At 44.6% G+C, this 17742-nt stretch overlaps 1 protein-coding gene across 3 annotated transcripts in view; it reads right to left on the bottom strand.

The window, feature by feature from the left end:
- The window catches only part of LOC140164616 (protein FAM227A-like), a 38328-nt gene extending 23818 nt beyond the window's left edge, over positions 1-14510 (bottom strand). For 2 of the 3 annotated variants that reach the window (XM_072187945.1, XM_072187944.1), the window contains exons 1-2: positions 14390-14510; positions 11271-11432 (exon numbers count right to left, since the gene is read on the bottom strand). In XM_072187945.1, coding sequence (XP_072044046.1) covers positions 11271-11432; positions 14390-14510 — 283 coding nt within the window. Of the gene's footprint in view, positions 1-1043; positions 1122-11270; positions 11433-14389 lie in introns of all 3 variants that reach the window. The other variant, XM_072187943.1, reaches the window with a different exon arrangement.
- Between the last annotated feature and the right edge of the window lie 3232 nt (positions 14511-17742).

Below are 17742 nucleotides of genomic sequence, written 5' to 3' on the forward strand. Positions count from 1 at the left end.
GCCCTTCCGTACCTTGCCCCTCATATTTAGTCATTTAATTATTGCTCTGTGACAGAGTTTATGTTAATAGAAAGATTCGAGCCAGGTATACCAACTTGAACTTGGTGTGGGGAACAAGACAAAGACAAGATAAAAACTAATGCAGTATGTAAACCATGAGTTTATGTTGTGCAAGAAATGTACTAGTTTCTCATTTTTGGTCTACACAGACTTGCCAAAATATAAAGTGAACTACCAATTGTGATCACAGCAAGGCATGAAAGGCTTTATAAATATTATGATAGTTTCTCTTGAAAAGGGTTACAACTACTGTATCGCTTTAAAACAATATATTTCTCATGGGTCAAAATCACTGAATGTCCCTTTTAAAGCAATACTATACAATTTCTGACAAATTCAGATTTTTATTTTTTTTTCATAAAATGATAATAAAAGGGGATGTCAGATATATGATTCATGTACTTTTAATCTTGATCTGAACTAATGAGGTCAAATGAGCTATGAAGATGTTATTTCTTTCCTCTGTCTTGATCATGAATAAAATATGTGTCTGTCCATATCAAAATGATGCACTTGTCGGCTGCTACATACATGTGTCTCTTTTTACATAATAGCTAGGAATAAATACAAATAAATAAAATACCAGACTCATCTCAAGTGGAGGTCATTTCAAATCATCCCCAAGTCACATGATTTAGGAATACAGAGAACATTCCATAACATGTAGCAGCCGACAAGTGCATCATTTTGATATGGATGGACACATATGTTTATTAGAATCTGAATGGTTGGTCAATCTTGCAATCCCACAATATTTGAAAAAAAAATTGTATGAAAGTACAAGACCATATTAGGCCTTGCAAAATTTTTATACAAAAAACTGCATGAGGACCTCCTCTTGAGCAAATCTCACAACATTGCTTCAACTTTTTATCATCTTTGACATTCTTGTGAACAAATATAGGTTCTCTTTAGTTAGACTAGTCCCAAGTAAGTCCATGACTGAAGTTAGTCTCCTTTGTTCATATACCCATCATACTCACAGGATGAGGAGAACTTAGTCTCACTCAAGTTTGCAAAGGCATCATTTGGGAACTCAACATCATCATCAGTACTTACAGCTTACAGAAATAGGATAATGAAGTAATGGAATGAATGATGTTTGTTAGTTTGATTCATGGCTGAAAATTTCTAGTGGGCTACATGTATTCCAGTCAAAATCCATACACTGGACACCAGTGGCGGCACCACGTGGGGGGGGGGGCATGTGGGAGATGCCCCAGTCTGAGTCAGAAATCTGCCCCCCTGTTGCCCCCTCAGTAAAAACCCAAAATTGTGAAAATGTGTACATCGATCCATATCAAAACGATGCACTTGTCCGTGCTGTGTCTCATTTCGGATTTCTTTTAGAATACCCTACCACTGTAGATTTTCAATGGGGGTCTTTTATGAACGACCCATACACATACACTGTGAATGTAAAAAATGGTAGGGTATTCTAAAAGATAGCCCTCATTTCACATAATAGCTAAGATTAAATGCCAGACTTACCCCAAGTGGAGGTATCTTCAAATTATTCCCAAGTCACATGGTTAAGGAATGCTTTCTGTATTCGTAAACCATGTGACTTGGGTATGATCTGAAGTGACCTCCACTTGAGATGAGTCTAGTCCCAAACAAAAATGTTTGGTAGACTCATAACCGGTGCGATCTTACCTTTCCGATGTTGATTAAGATACTTCTTGCATCGATCCCGAGATGCGGAAAAAACCAATAGTCATTTTGTCCCACATAAATGAATAAATAACAAAACCCCGATCCCCGAGTGGACTCACCCATTCGGTGACGTCACACACGATAATCACCCCTTATCCGACTTGGGCAGCCCCTACCGCCAAACTTGTAGGGGCGGCCGGGTCCGGGATAATCAATATCGGAAAGGTAAGATCGCGACCGGTTATGAGTCTACCAAACATTTTGTTTGGGACTAGACTCAGTACACCGGTCGATCTTACCGCTTCCGATGTTGATTAAGATACTTCTTGCATCAACATCTGAAAGATCGATCTAGCAAGTAACCGACGGATGGAGGTACAAGATTGGCCAGCATCTGATAAGGATCGGAGAGTGGGTAGCATGGTAATCGCGAGGTCAAACTATTTCCCCTCACGGCCGGAAACAGAAAGACTACGTGAACAGACAAAAACCCCTGAACTGAAAGTTCAGTGGTTAAGAATAGAAACACTGGTTCTTACCATGTTGGAATTCTGATTGTCCGCCAAACACCTGATACCCAACCACCATATTATCTCCGCAGAATAGCCCTGGAGAACTTATCGCCTGGTCGCTGGTTTACGCTTTTGTAGTAAACCGTGGAAAAGGACGACGGGTTCTTCCAAGACACAGCCTGACAAATCTCTTCTATGGGGACCCCCCTATGGTAGGCCCACGAAGATGAGATAGATCTGGTTGAGTGGGCCTTGGGGCGGGCGTCTTTTGCCGCCGCCGAGTCCACCAACACCTGGACCAGCCACCGTGCCAGAGTCTGTTTAGCGGCTGGACCGTGCGGTTCTGGGTGAGTGATAAATAGGCGGTCATGAGCCCCTCTTAAGGTCTGTGTTCGGCCAAGGTAGTGCTGTAGCGCCCTCACCGGGCACCACAACCTGTCTTCGGCTATTGACGAACCCTGCCCAATACTGGGGAGGAAGAGGGCGAGTGTCGGAATGTACTTCGCTCATTTTTTGCAAGGAAATCCGGGCGAAGAAACAGCGTCGCTACGTTGTTAGTAAATACGGAGGCTGACTTCAGAGACTGCGTGCAACTCTGAGCAGCGCCGTCCGGCCAACGCCAGAAGAAAGGCCGCTTAAGAGTGACGTATTTAAGGGTCGCTTTTGACAGGGGCTCAAAAGGGGACCCTTAATATACTCCAAGACTGTGTTGAGGTCCCATGGAGGGACCACCTTCCTTTCCGGGCGGGCGCTCGTTGAACATACCGTCGAGAAGAAGACTTAGGGACCCATCTGAATTGATAGTCGACCCGTCTTGAATCCTCGATGAATCGAGAGAATGGCTGACTTATAGTTGGCTATCGCTGCCTGCTGAAGTCCTGACCTGAACTTTTCTGTCAGAAAATCTGCCACTAGAGGCACAGAGGCTCTAGTGGGAGATGTATTTCTCTCATCGCACCATGCGTAGTAGGGAGCCAAACGCTGACTATACGTGCGGAGGGTAGACTCTCGTCTACCCCGGCGATGAGAGAAGCAGCTTCTGATGAAAAGCCTCCCTCCGCCGCACGCTTCCTGATAAGGGCCATGCAGCTAACTGCAGGTGCTCTAGTGGTAGACTTGGTACCTCTCCTCCGGGCATCCGGAGTAGATTTGGTAACTTCGGGGAGTACTTTCGCGGCTGTGCCGCTAGTAGATCCACCATCGGTCGAAACCACAGGTGTTTCGCCAGAACGGTGCTATCAGAATGACGTTGCAATCCTCCCTCCCGATCTTGGTCACCACCCTTGCGAGTAGCGAGATCGGGGAAAGCGTAAGCAGTCATTCCTCCCCAGTCTCACGGACAGAGCGCCCACGGCGAATGCCTGTGGGTCTGCGACCCTCGAGCAGTACACCGGCAGCTGATGATTGCGATGAGATGCGAACAAATCTATCGAGGGGTGGTACATCACCTCGAAGATCGCCTGGGCGACCTGCGGAGCAAGGGACCATTCTGTAGGTCCCGACACCTTTCCTCGTGACAGATCGTCCGCGAGGATGTTGGTGACTCCCGCTATGTGCATCGCTCTCAACGTAATCTGCCTGGCCTTGCACCACCCTATCAGGCGTAGTGCGTGCAGGCACAACCGTGGTGACCTTGTGCCCCCTTGTCTGTTGAGGTAGGCCACCACGGTTGTGTTGTCCTGGTTGGACAACGATATGAGATCCCACGATCACCTTCTCGAAATGCTGGAGAGTTCTCTCCACTGCCCAAAGTTCGAGAAGGTTGATATGGAACTCCGCCTCCGTGGCCGACCATAGGCCCGAGACTGAGTCCCGTGGATGTGGCCCCCCAGCCCAGTTTTGACGCTCCGGTCGTCACTACGTGGCGACCGCTGGTGCAGGAACCTGACACCTTGAGTCAAATTGGGCTGATGGGTCCACCACCAGAGTTCCTCTCGCGCGATCTCCGACATCGAACCGCGAGGGATATTGGGTGACGACTGGGCCTGTAAAAGGCTAGAAGGTGTAGTTGTATAGGCCTCATGTGAAAGCGGCAGTGCGGCACGAGGTCTACCATACTGGCCATAAGGCCCAAAACCTTCATCCATGCCACAGCGGGTGCTCCTCTGACTCGCCAAGAGTCGGGCACACCTCGCCATGTTCGTCACCCTCTCGGGTGAGGGCGCCGCGATCCTCCTTGAGGTTGATCTGGGCCCCTAAGAATAGTGGTGTCTCCGTCGGGACCACGTTGGATTTCTTGACGTTGATCAGAAATCCCAGGTCCCGCACCGTCCGGACTACTAACTCCACGAGACACTGTGTCCCCAGTGGGGTGCGTCCGTAAATGAACCAATCGTCCAGGTAGCAACACATGTTGACTCCCCTGCGCTTCAGGTACGCTGCCACCGCTTCTGACCAGGAGTGTAAACACTCTGGGGAGGTGGACAAGCGAATGGCAGGCATCGAAACTGGTAAGTTTGACCCTGTACCTTGAAGCGTAGAAACCTCTGATCTTGAGGTGCGATCGAACATGCAGATATGCGTCCGAGAGATCTAGCGATGCCGCCCACATACCCTTGATGGGGCAGGCTAGCACCGGCGAGTCTCCATTCTGAACCTCTTGGGCCTGATGAACTCTGCTCAACGGCTTGAGGTTCAGAATGGGCCTCCAGTCGCCGGTCTTCTTTGGAGCCAGAAAAACGTGCTCCAAAACCCTTGGTGAAAGGGGGTAGACCGGACAATCGCTGCTTCGTGAGAAGCTGAGTGACCTCTGACAGTAGTGCCCGACGCTGGGGGCCGTCTGGCGGCACTACCGTGGACCTCTGAATCGTGCAGGCGCCGAGGGGTGGCTGGTAAATTCCAGCCTGTAACCCCCACTGACCACTGACAATACCCAGGCGCCGGTGAGATGGCATGCCATCTCTGGGCGTAATGCACAGCGGCCGCCCACAGGGGAATCCCTGTGGAAGTCCAAGGCCTGCCGGCATGGACTGTCGACCGCCGTGCCCTCAGGACCGATCTGGTTTGCCACCCTTAGAAGAACGGCTCTTCTTAGGGGGCTTGCCATACTGGTCCAGCACTACTCTTGCGCTTCCCAGTTTTTTGGGAGGTGCTGGAGTAGCCTCGGCTCGGGTGTAGTCTGTGGTGCGGCGTCCTGCTGAAGCCGGAGCTGGCGCTGAAGAACGCTTAGAAGACTTCTTCTTCTTGTGCTTCTTCTTCGCCTTACTGCCCTGCCCCTTGGTCAGGGCAGCCTCCGTCTTCTTCAGGGTGCGCTCATTGGTGGCCTTCTTTGCCCGGTCCTCAACCGTGGCGCAAAAGGCCTGTCCAAAGAGTAGCCCCTGTCCCACCGAGTCTGACTTCTTCATTGCATCAGCAAAGTCGGAGCCGTAAGTTGACTGGAGGGACAGACAGGCATTCTCCGGCGGCGAGATGACATCCTATGGGCTAGGCCCATAGAACTCTCGTTGAGGTTAGCTGTTAGCACCGCTAACAGATTAACCTCGCGGCAGAGGTCCGACGTCGCCCCGTGGTAGGTCGCTACCTTCCTACCGAGGTGCTCGGCAAGCGTGGTAGCGACGCTTAGAGACTCTGATAAGCGGCGTGCTCGCTTATCGATGAGCTTTAGCTCCTCCCACTGGGGGAGAACGACCCGGCGCCTTGGCCGCTAGCGGCAGGCGCGTGGCAACGTCTGGATCCCGGTCAGGGACCCTGGGGTAGGTTTCGTAGTCCTCCGGCGAAACACGCAGTGGAAGCGTGCAAGCACGCGGCGTCGAAGCTCCAGCGAGCCTGACAGCCCTACGAACCCTACCCTTGAGGTCCGCCGGGAATGCAAGTGCGGGCGACCCTTGTGTGGACGCGCTAGCTGGGCATCCTACTGAAAAGATGCCCTGGTCCTCCTGAACGGACTCCTCCTGAGAGAAAGCCAGGCCCAAACCTTGGGCCACACGGCTCATCACCTCAGCGGTGTCCGCAGGCAGACCATTGCTAGCGAGTTCCTCACGGGAAGCGGGGAAGGATACCTGAAGCTAGCTGCACAGTCTCAACAGACTGTGAGTCGCTACTGGTTTCATCTTCCGACTCCTTTCCCTCGCCTTCAGACTCTGACTCACTCTCTGATGAGGAAGAGATCTGACGACGGGCATCTGAAGGTGGACAGGAGGTGTCGCCACCGTGTGGCTAGCCAACTGAACACCAGCAGAAGAGGGAGTACTCCCGCTAGACCCCGAGATGCTAGCTATAGCACCCGGGATCCGCGACGCTCTCGCTGCTGTCGCCTAGCCATAGCAGTGTGCGGCCTACCCTGAGCTGTATCAGGGTTAGCCACTCGCCGCCTGGTTGGGTAACAACTGGTGGTACTGCTTGCCCAACGCTAGGCGGCACTTGCCACGGTGGAAGACCGTGGAAGAAACCACCCTGCGGCGGATACCACGGGCATACCCTGTTGGTAGCTGACCCTGAAAGGATCCGCCACCAGGGAAACCCCATGGAACGGCAGTACCAGTACCGCCTCCCCCTGTTGCCACAGAGACTGTGGTAACCAGGACGAGTACTGCGGTACTTGCGTGGTTGTAGCGTAGGTGCCCGGTAGGGCTCCCCGCCTGCGCACCACTGTACCCATGCCTCACAGCGTTCCCGCTAGAGGATCAAGCCGTGTGTATGGGTACCCGCTATACTGGCTGTCCCTTGGCTAAAAGGAGCTTGCCTAGTATCACGGGTAGCTGAGCGTGTATACCCTCGATCAGTCACCTCGCTACCTGAATAGGCAGTATCAATCAATGGAGCCATGCTCCGCTGAATAGATAGTGATCGATCATAAGAGGGTAATTGACCCATTGACTGTAATGGATCACCCACGCTCTGCTGGCTCTCGAGGACATAAGTGGGTTGTTGATCAGCCAGGCTGTTCAAACTACCTACCCTAACCTCTTGAGCCGCGCCTAAGGTCGCTGTGTGTGGCGGAACCCTCACGGCAGCTATGGGCGCGAGCATCGTTGCTACCACTGCAGTCAAGCCGTAGCTCGCCTCGGTAGCTGCCACTGTTTGCACTTGGGTCGCTGTCCCGTGAGAGACTGCGAGCCCACCCCCGGTATAGCCGCTAGCCAGTCCCGGAGGACAGCCGGCAGCCATTCCAAGGCCCAGGGAATCACTCGGCGGTCCCACCATGGAACGCTGCCGTGTGACAACCCCAGTTGGTTCTGCTAAGACTACACCTGAAGCGTTAGCCCGGTATCGTCTCTGCTAAACCCATGCACGCGTTTTCATTCGACCCTTGCGGGAACGAAGGCGTGCTGCGTGCGTGGATCAACCCAGGCAAGCCCGGGTTCCACTGGCACGCCGCGTTACAGACCGGCGAGGCAAGTCCGCTGCACGCTGTATGCTAGGATTCAACCCAGGCAAGCCCGGGTACCCTTGGCATACTGTCCGTCGCCGGCTACTTCATGGGTGCTAGACCGCTGTTCGCCAGCAATAGACGGGTGTCCACCTGCAAGAAGCTCGCTAGAGATCTCACTGGTAGACTGGTACTCGCCTGTTAGGGCAAGTACCGCCCTGCTGCCTGCTACTAGCTTAGACGTAAAGTCAGTGCTTTTACGCTGGCTGCTAGGCCTTCGGGCTCGCTTAGCAGTCCCCGGAGGGTCCGCCTGCTTGCCCGGGACCGGAGCCCCAGAGGTTACCTTAGCGTGGCCCTTGCCTGCCTCGCTAGTACCTACCATATCAATCTTACCTGTAGGCTTCTGTTTCTTAGTCTTCGCCTTCTGTCTGTGTCAAGACCTAAACGAAGCGCTACTTTCTAAATCCTCAAGTGGATGTCCGATAAGCCTATGCAAAAGGAAGCACACTTATTTGATTTAGAGCAATCCCTGTGGGAGTAGCAGAGTGGATGCGGGTCCCACTCTGGTACAAGGGAAGGGCATGATTGACAAGGCCTGACATTGTAGTAATCGGGGAGCGTACAGCACTACCCCCCCCGAACACAAGCTCAAGCCCAATAAACAGACCCACACGCACAGTGGCTGACGCTGATGTAGTGGTATGATATAAAAATATATATACAAAGGGATGAAAAACTGAAAACCTTTTGGGGAAGATTTGTCAGGCTGGTCCTTCGAAACCCACCGAACTCTTAGCAGTAACTCAAGGCGTCATCAGGCGCGTACTGAAAGATATAACGATAGAGCACACCATAAACATAGCGATAATCACTCACCATACATGTATACACAGTACTGTACAAACATCTATTGTAACTTACTAGTCTGTTATAGTTGTTTTACGTGAGAACAAAAATAAAATGGCGTCCTAAGGGCGGCCATTTTGAAAACGTGTGTCCCGTATATGAACGGAAACACACATACAAGCTAAGTTTTTGGATCGTTTTTGTCACTTTTCTAGCCGAAAAATGTCGTCAAAACTATCTCCCTAGCGACTATACTGGTTGGTTTTTACCTCAGTGTAACAAACAAACTGTATATCTAATCCTTTGGTTCGTAATGATACTTAGCGTTGGTAAAGAAAAATCCACACGTCTATCTCATCTAGAAACCAAGGAGGATAAGGTGATTATCGTGTGTGGCGTCACCGAATGGGTGAGTCCACTCGGGGATCGGGGTTTTTGTTATTTATTCATTTATGTGGGACAAAATGACTATTGGTTTTTCCGCATCTCGGATCGATGCAAGAAGTATCTTAATCAACATCGGAAACGGTAAGATCGACCGGTGTACTGAGTCTGGTATTTATTCCTAGCTATTATGTGAAATGAGACACATGTAGCAGCGACAAGCAACATTTTTGCAGCAAATTTTGCGCAAAATTTGTTGATTTTGACCCCCCCCCCCTTGAAATTCACTTCAAAATTCCTGGTGCAGCCACTGCTAGACCCCCCCTGGATGACATGACCTTAATCTCTCACAGAGGGAGAGTGAATTTCAGTGAGGATTACCTGAATGGGTGACACCATATGCAATATATACCCCAGGGACGGACTTAAGGGGGGGGGGCGCAGCCGGCGTGCGTCCCCTCTATTTTTTGACTAGCAAAGGGCGCCGGCCTAACTTAAAGATACAAAAAATGAACAAATTTGGCCATGAACAGCAAACAATATGGGCTATCCGTTGAGTTTTCGAGGGGTAACCCCTTACCACCACCATTTATCGTCATCAACCAAAAAGCGCCCCGGGCCCTCTATCAAAAATTCCTGGATTCGCCCTGCCCCTGTGTGGGAGATTAAGGTCTTCCATTTGGGTGTATGAATATGAATTTCAACTGAATAGCCCATTTCTACTGAGGACAGAAAAAGAAGCAGTAGTAGCACAAAATCAGGCTTTGGCTTTGAAAACTTGTGTGCAACTACGGAGACAAATAAAATCCTTTTAGGAGAGTGAATACTCTTGCTCTCTTCAAAAGTCAAAGCCTGGCTGAAAATCTAGGATGCAAGAATATTTTGAGATCAAATATTTGATGAACAGGGCTCAAAGTAAATTATTAAAATATATTATTTTGAGCCCTGGTTTGAAATTGAGATATGAAATCTCCAAAAAAGTTTATCAAATGTTACATGGATTCAGAGAAATACTAGTAAAATTCAGAAATATCATTATTTGCAAACCTAAAGATTCATTTTTAACACAAGAAAATCCTCATGTATAAGCATACTCTCTTCCTGAAGATTTAATGATTGATTGATTGGTTAATTGTTTGACTGATTTGCAAAATGACAATTGAAATGAACTCTATTTTTAACTAGGACACAGCACTGCAATCAGTTTTTACTAAACCTTTCTTCCACATATTGTCAAGATTTAAAAAGAGTCATGGGACCAACTTACGATTCACTGTGAAAGAAAATAATAAAATATTTGAAATAATGTTAGATACCGGTACCACAACCACAATGCTGGCAAAAGTGTTATGTGTGAAATTGATGCACAATATAAAGACAAGTTCAGATGCAAACAAGCTTCAAAGTAAGCAGGCACCAAGATGCCATTTACCCAATTTTGGCTCCTGGTCCACACCAAAATCATATGAGCCTGGCTCTACAAATAGAGCCTGGTAGTTATAGTAGGTTTTTTATTTAATGTGCACAATTGAAATTTAAATGACTCTTAGCCATTTAAAATGGCTCCCGGTTCACTAGATAATCACAGGACCAGGAGCTGTTTTTCCCAAATGTGTGGCTCCTGGTCCAGATCTGCTTACTTTGATTGAGCCTTGGATGCAAAAGCTGATAAACACTATTTTTTTTCAGTTAAGGCCACATAACATCTGCCCTATAATACTGGCTTTTATTAAAACTGTAATGTGTGATTTGCTCCACAGCAATGCCCTCAAGTTTTCTTGGATTTCTAATTTGTAATATTTGCCCAAAGGTGTACTAACATCCCATGTCCAAGACTACAGTAAGTCAAAGAATTAAGGTACCAGTTTATATGTTCACTCGCAGAATATCCTAAACAAAGACAGATATATGTCATAATTGGAACCGACAGCGAATAGCTGCATCTTTTAGCTCAAATTTAAGACATCATTTGTTGAAATTGTTCAAGAAATAAAGACACGACAATCCAAAAATCCAAGGAAGATGCCAATTTAAAAGTTGCAGTTTGCTCCATTGCATGTCCTATTGATTTGTACACAAAATCACAAATAATCGTTCATGAAAGAAAACTAGCGTCATGCTTTCATTGATAAGCATGTAAAACTAGCGTCATGCTTTCATTGATTAGAACACAAAAGTGCAACTTTTGATTTTGTTTCCTCATTAGGTTTTAGATCACTGTTTCTTTTTAAATTCTAAACCAATTTCAACAAATAAGGTCTTAATATCAGAGCTAAAGACCAAGAGTACAGGTATTGGCTGCTTGTTTTAATTTTGATATATTTGTCTTTATTTAGGATATACAGGGGACAGGGGTGAACACAGCTGGTACCTTAATTCTTTGGCTTACTGTATAATCTGATTGACAAATCTGATGGACAGATTGATAAAAAAATAGAACTGAGGAAATAGAAATGTTATTATTAGCCCAGTAATAAAGATAGTAGGCTATAATGTAAACTCACCTTTCTGTGGTTGCTGCTGATATTGTGGAGTAAGGTAGGCATACTCATCTTCTATGTTAGAATTGCGACTATCAATAACTAAACTAGTTGAAAAGGAGTCCAATTCTTTGTCAAGATTAGCAATTCTGTCATTTACTCTATCGATGCTACCAACAAGAAAAGCTGAAATTAACTGAGTTAAGGATCATAAACTTGAGGGCTGATGAAGCCTACAATGTATCATAATCCAGTACCAATTTTTGGCAAAGTTTTGATAGTTGAACTTTACCTTGATACATTGGCAAGGCCGATACATTGGCAAGGCCAATACATCAGGATATACACCAGGCACAAAAAGAAACTCATCAGTTATATTCATCCTTGCTGTTCAATAACTTGATAATTTTGGATTATTCTGAAATATACATTTTGTTAATTGGACTTTTCTTTCTCATTTGACACCCTGTTAAGTGAACATTGAGCAAGAATTGACCAAGATATGCGCCTCAAACTCTCAAATCCCAAAATGAAAAGTTGCAATTTTAACGATTCAATTGTGCCTGTTACACTGTGTGCTTTATTGATTGGCCCGTGGTGCTTGTGTGTGTGCAATACAACGATGCGTTCCCATTGAAAATCGTTGAAAATGCAACTTTTGATTTTGGGGTTTGAGGCTTTGGAGGCGCATATCTTGGTCAATTCTTGTTTGTTTTTCACGAACAGGGTGTCAAATGAGAAAGCAAAGTCTAATTAACAAAATGTATATTTCAGAATAATCCAAAATTATCAAGTTATTGAACAGCAAGGATGAATATAACTGACGAGTTTCTTTTTGTGCCTGGTGTAGTGTGCCAATTAAAGGGAAAAAAAACTTGTTCACTTGAGGAATACTTATTATTCATGATCAGTGTTCGAATTTAGGAAAAATAAATGGTTGTCCCACGGACAACCAGATTACAATTTCTGGTTGTCCGTCTAAGTTTTTGGTTGTCCGTAGGCCTACAAATGTGACTTTTGGCTAGATTTATGGTTGTCCGGCGGACAACCGAATCAGTATTTTTGGTTGTCCGGCGACTTTTTTAGTTGTCCCGGGCAACCGGACAACCAAAATTTCGAACGCTGTTCATGATGATCATAATATGAATCATAATCAGATGCAATTACATGTACGGTAGGCCTACCTCAAGGGAGGGACAAATCTTTTTCCTTTTTTTGGTAGAGTTACACAAAATTGGCAGGTCAAGTGCTAATTACAAATTTCCCAAAATTTATGTTAAAATTTTATATGAAAAAATATACCAAATTTATCATGGAAAAAAGGAATAATTGTTATAATATTGTTATATTTATAATATTATTTAGACAGTTAAACATCCACCAGATGTCTGCCCCTTAATTCTGGGGGCAAGGGCTTAGGCAGCCAGTCGTGTAGGCTGTAGGGAGTGTTTTACACACCCAAATTTGTAAATACACACCCCGTTTTTGCCCACATGACCAATACTTTGTACACAAATCTTAAATTTACACACCCAGTTACACCCAAACCTTCAAATCCTGCCTATTAGACACTGTCTGGGGTTCAGTCAGATCAAATAGCTATTGCTATAAATTGCCTTCATTTATTAATTATTTCCAAAATAACAAATTCTCGATCATGAGAGGATGTACCTTCAGCGTCATGCAGCGAAATTTTCATAGAATAACCCGATCGCGCGACCTGCATGACCGCATGTCCTTGACCTTGCCTAGCATCGACCGTGTGATTGGTCAATTCTCAAAAGCGATAAGCACCGGTATTTGCGTAGTATGCTCGACGGCCGATGCAAATAACTGTGCGTACTCAAGTTGGCTCTCATGATCGAGAATTAATTATTTTGGCTATAGTCTGGTCTTGTTTTTTGAGTTCATACTATTATAAGTTCTATCAACTTCATCATTTTTAGAATTTAGCAATATGCCTATTAAACTAAACTTAAAGGCTTAATGTACGATTTCCTTCAAATTTTAAATTTGTCATTATATACTCAAAATGCTGAAATAATACTAGTAATAATGATCGGGAATGGTTTCTGTCCATTTTGAGCTGAAATAACGAGGTAACGTGAAAGAAACACTGCTTGTTATTTTGGCCGTTTAACACGCAGTTCTATGAAGGGACATAAAGTCATAATTTCTTGAATTATGACTTTATATCGAACTTTGCTCTGTTTACCTACAAACACAACAAATTTGGCTGATTCCATTTGGGTGCAAGTTGTGACATGTGTAAACATTACAAATATGCCAAAAAATCAGGTTTGAAAAAAATTAACCAAATTCATATTATAAGATCGTACATTATGACTTTAACTATGCCCATGTGCCACAGTCACAGGCATAAATGATAATGCCGCGGTTTAAATGATAATGCACATGCATACTTAACTTAGCCATCGTCAGAACGAAGAAATATTTCCTCTACAAATGATATGATTACAAATTACACATACATTTCAGTGCAATCATTTTTTGCCACAAAATATGATATGAAAACACATGACATGATACAAGGCCGGGAATGAATCACATGTCGACCCTGGTCAAAAATGAGTTTTACACATGTTTCTATACAAGGTATGATGAATGGTTCTGTGCAGGGCCGTAGCAAAGTTGAAAAAAGTGGGGCGGCCATCATAATGTTGGGCGGCCAAAATTAAAAAATATATGCCCTAATTGAAATATAAAGAAAAACATAACAAATTTCTCAAAAAGTGGGGCGGCCATGGCATCCCCGGCCGCCCTGCTTGCTACGGCCCTGGTTCTGTGACAGTAAATACCAAGTCCAAGCGCTGTCGAACTTGTCGTCGTCCAAATTCTACAACACGTCGTCACGTGTTACACGCGAATTCGAAAAGTCTGACAAACTTTTGGTGTTTTACCGTCGCAGAACCATCCGTCGTGGAAATCGATAACTCCGTAATATTAATATTTTGCGACATATAATAATGAAAACAGTTTACAATGGAGACACCCTTCGAAAGTTGTAGTTACTGCCGATTGAAATATGATTGTTTAACCTGGCAACCGTTTCTACCTACAAATCTAGACCCGTTTTTACTAAGTAAAGGAACGCCATTTTGTAATGAAAATTTGAAGGATACGAGGTTTAGTACTTTGCTCTTTTATTAACCTTTCCCTGGCTTCATCGAGTTCTTCTTTTGTTTCTAAACAGTCTTCTCTGTAGAAGTTCATCGGCGAATTCGTCCTATTGATGTCTGCCATTTCATGATTTTGGTTGAGGGTGCATGCCACTAAATCCGCGTGTGAAGCGGTTTCCGGTAAAAGTTTATCACGACTATAGTCCCAACTTTGCATAAAAATGTGCAAAATCGGTACAATATTAACAATTTTAGTGTTGCAAATCGTGTTTTGCTAGAACTTGTGAATGTGATCTCTACTAATTTGAACAGAAAACGCGAAAATTTGAGTGATGTTTACGATGATGAGCGCATGAACACACGAGGTCAAAACGCGGTTAGCAGTCGGACGTAAACAAGGGAAAATCGGGTCTTTTTATATAGCGCTATTTTTCTCAAAAAGTAGACCTAAAATATGGTGTCATTTTCAGATATGTTATGCAGAATTTTGTTCTGATTAAGATGATATCAAATATATATTTCAAAGTAAGACGTAACTCGACTTATAGCCTAAAACGTGACCCCTACACAGCCGTTTCGCGCATCCAGTTGCCCACCAGATGTCACGACATCCGGTGGGCAACTAGGTGCACCACTAGTTGCCCACCGGTTGCGGCAACATCTAGTGGGCAACTGGATGCAGCTGCACCAGGTGGACATGAGGATGTGGTGACATCTGGTGGCCTACCTGATGTGGACAACAGGTATGCTGACAGATGTTCACACGTAGTTAGAATTCAGATGTAGACATCTGCTAGCATTATGATTGCATACATGCGATTGCACTGCAGATGTAGACATACCGTGCACATCTACATGCAGTCATCAAAAATATTTTTGGCATGATATATATTTTTTAAGTTTTTGGCCGATTTAATTTCCAGATGGCTCCTGTGGTGGTTCCCATTTTCTTTTCTTTTCTAACACTGTGTTGTTTGGATAGTACGTATATGCGTTGGTGGATCTTTTGTTTTCATGGGTTTTGTTATTTTGAATGTTACAAATTATTTTTTAACAAAATCTACTTTTTGATGGTTTCCACTTTCCATTCGTGGTTCGCGGTTTTATTGGCTCCAAGTTGTTTAGCTATTACTAATGCATTGCTTGATCTTTTTTTTCATGGATTTTTGTTATTTTGGATGTTGCAATTTTTTTTAATCAATAATTATACTTTTTGACGGTTTCCACGTTTCAGTAGCGGTTCCCAGTGTTATTGGCTCCGTGTTGTTTAGCTGGTACTATAATGCGTTGCTTCAAGATCTTTTTCATGAATTTTGTTATTTTTGATGTTGCAAATTATTTTTGGAACAAAAAAAATCATCTTTTTGATGGTTTCCACGTTCCAGTGATGGTTCCCGGTGTTACTGGCTCCATGTTGTTTAACTGGTAGGCCTATACTAATGCAATATTGCTAGATCTTTGTTTTAATGGATTTTGTTATTCTCGATGTTGCAAATTATTTTTTTGAACAAATATTAATAATATAGGGGTGGTTCCCAGTGTTGTTGGCTCCATGTTTTTCAGCTGGTACTATTTTTAAATGCATTGATTGATCTTTGTTTTCATGGATTGTTATTTTGGAAATTTTAATAATTTTTGATGTTTTTTGCTCTCCAAGTCTCCAGGGGTGGTTCCCTGTGTTATAAAAGCTATATGTTGTTTAGCTAGTACTAAGGGGCTATCATTTTCTTCGGAAGTGGGTCTCAAATATACAGAGGGGTCATAAATTAAAATAGGGGCGCCATACAATTTTTGATGACGAAAATGTAGGGAGTCACAAGATGACCACAGATAGTTTAGGGGCTGTGCAATAATGTTGAGTAAAATTTCCAAACGGCTTGCCAAAAATCGCTTGCCCCCCTCTCGGCCCGCCAAAAATCGCTTGCCCCCCCCTCTTGGCATGCCAAATAATTCCCCCCTTGAACATGCCAAATCCCAAATCCCCATCCCAAATTGCAAACTTTAAATGATCTAGATGTACGAGGGGCGGTCAAAAAGTTCGTAGAACTCGGTATGCTACTTTGTCGCACGGTATTGAGTTTGGTCTTATTTGAAAGCTTGTTCCTTCAAAACATTACTGCATAGATATTAGATTTTTGCATCACTGTATGTGGACACTCTTCAGAGGAAGCCAACCTCCATGAATTCACAGGTACTACCAGAAGTGAATACAGGGTCATTATGGAAATTTATTCGAACGGCGGCAGTGAAAACTCAAATGAAATTTAACAATGTACAGTTGCTGTAAATGGTAATGAAGTCCTTGATATTCAACAGCAACGAAATGGTTCTTAGAGTTCAAGAATGGAATGAGCGTCCTTGAAGATCATCCAAGGTCCAAAAGACTTGCTGACGTTACCACTAACGATATACGTGCTGGTACAGTGGTATTGTTAATGTATACAGAGCAAAAAAAGAAAGATGAGATAGCCACAAAATATGACAACTTAGTTGAATGTGTTTTCAACATTAATCCATTAACATTGGGTATTCCAGGGTGTCTTCTAGATGGGGTCTCAGAATCTTCATGTACAAATTTGATACCAATTGACATATTGAGGATTTGAGGTCCACACCTTCTATACACTTAGAATGAGGACCGAGGCAAGTTTAATCTATATGTGGCTAAAGGTGATAAAACATACATTAATCACTGGAATTACGAGAGCATTTAGTGGAAGCACCTGGATCTCCCACACCTAAGAAGATCATCACTCGGTCACCATAGTGCAAGGTCTTCATCGCCGTTTCTGAGATCCAGGGAGAGTCTTGATGGCAGATCATTTGCCGAATGAAAGTACAATCATAGGCATATATCATACAATATTGATAGCAAAATTGAGGCAAGCCATCATGTGAAGAAGGTTGATAGTAGGAATGTGACTGTTCTCGGATTGTGTCCTGTACGCTATTCTTAGTTTGTCAAGCTGCCATTCACGACAGAGGGGTCAGTTAATTAAAGTAACCATATTGTGGTTCAGGCATGGCCTCCAGTTAGTGAAACCTATTTTAGAATTTTAAGTCCTAGCTTCATAATATCAGGTTTGCTGGTGATCAATGCTGGTGAGCCTTCACTGAAGAGTGCTCAAGGAGCTATCGGAAGACTTCCATTTTTTTGACATAGAAGGCTTCCAGATAAATTGCGACAGATGCATTAAGGTATGCAGTGATCATGCTCAAGAGTGAGATAGAAATAATTTGGTTAGTACTCTTTCAAGTACCTTGTTCTACGAACTTATTGACCGCCCCTCGTATGTTGCGAGCGCAGCCTCTTCTCTCCTCTGCGATTTGCCGAGAACGGAACGATTTTGCTGACA

The sequence above is a fragment of the Amphiura filiformis genome, chromosome 11 (assembly GCF_039555335.1).
Source record: "Amphiura filiformis chromosome 11, Afil_fr2py, whole genome shotgun sequence".
Taxonomy (NCBI): Eukaryota; Metazoa; Echinodermata; class Ophiuroidea; order Amphilepidida; family Amphiuridae; genus Amphiura; species Amphiura filiformis.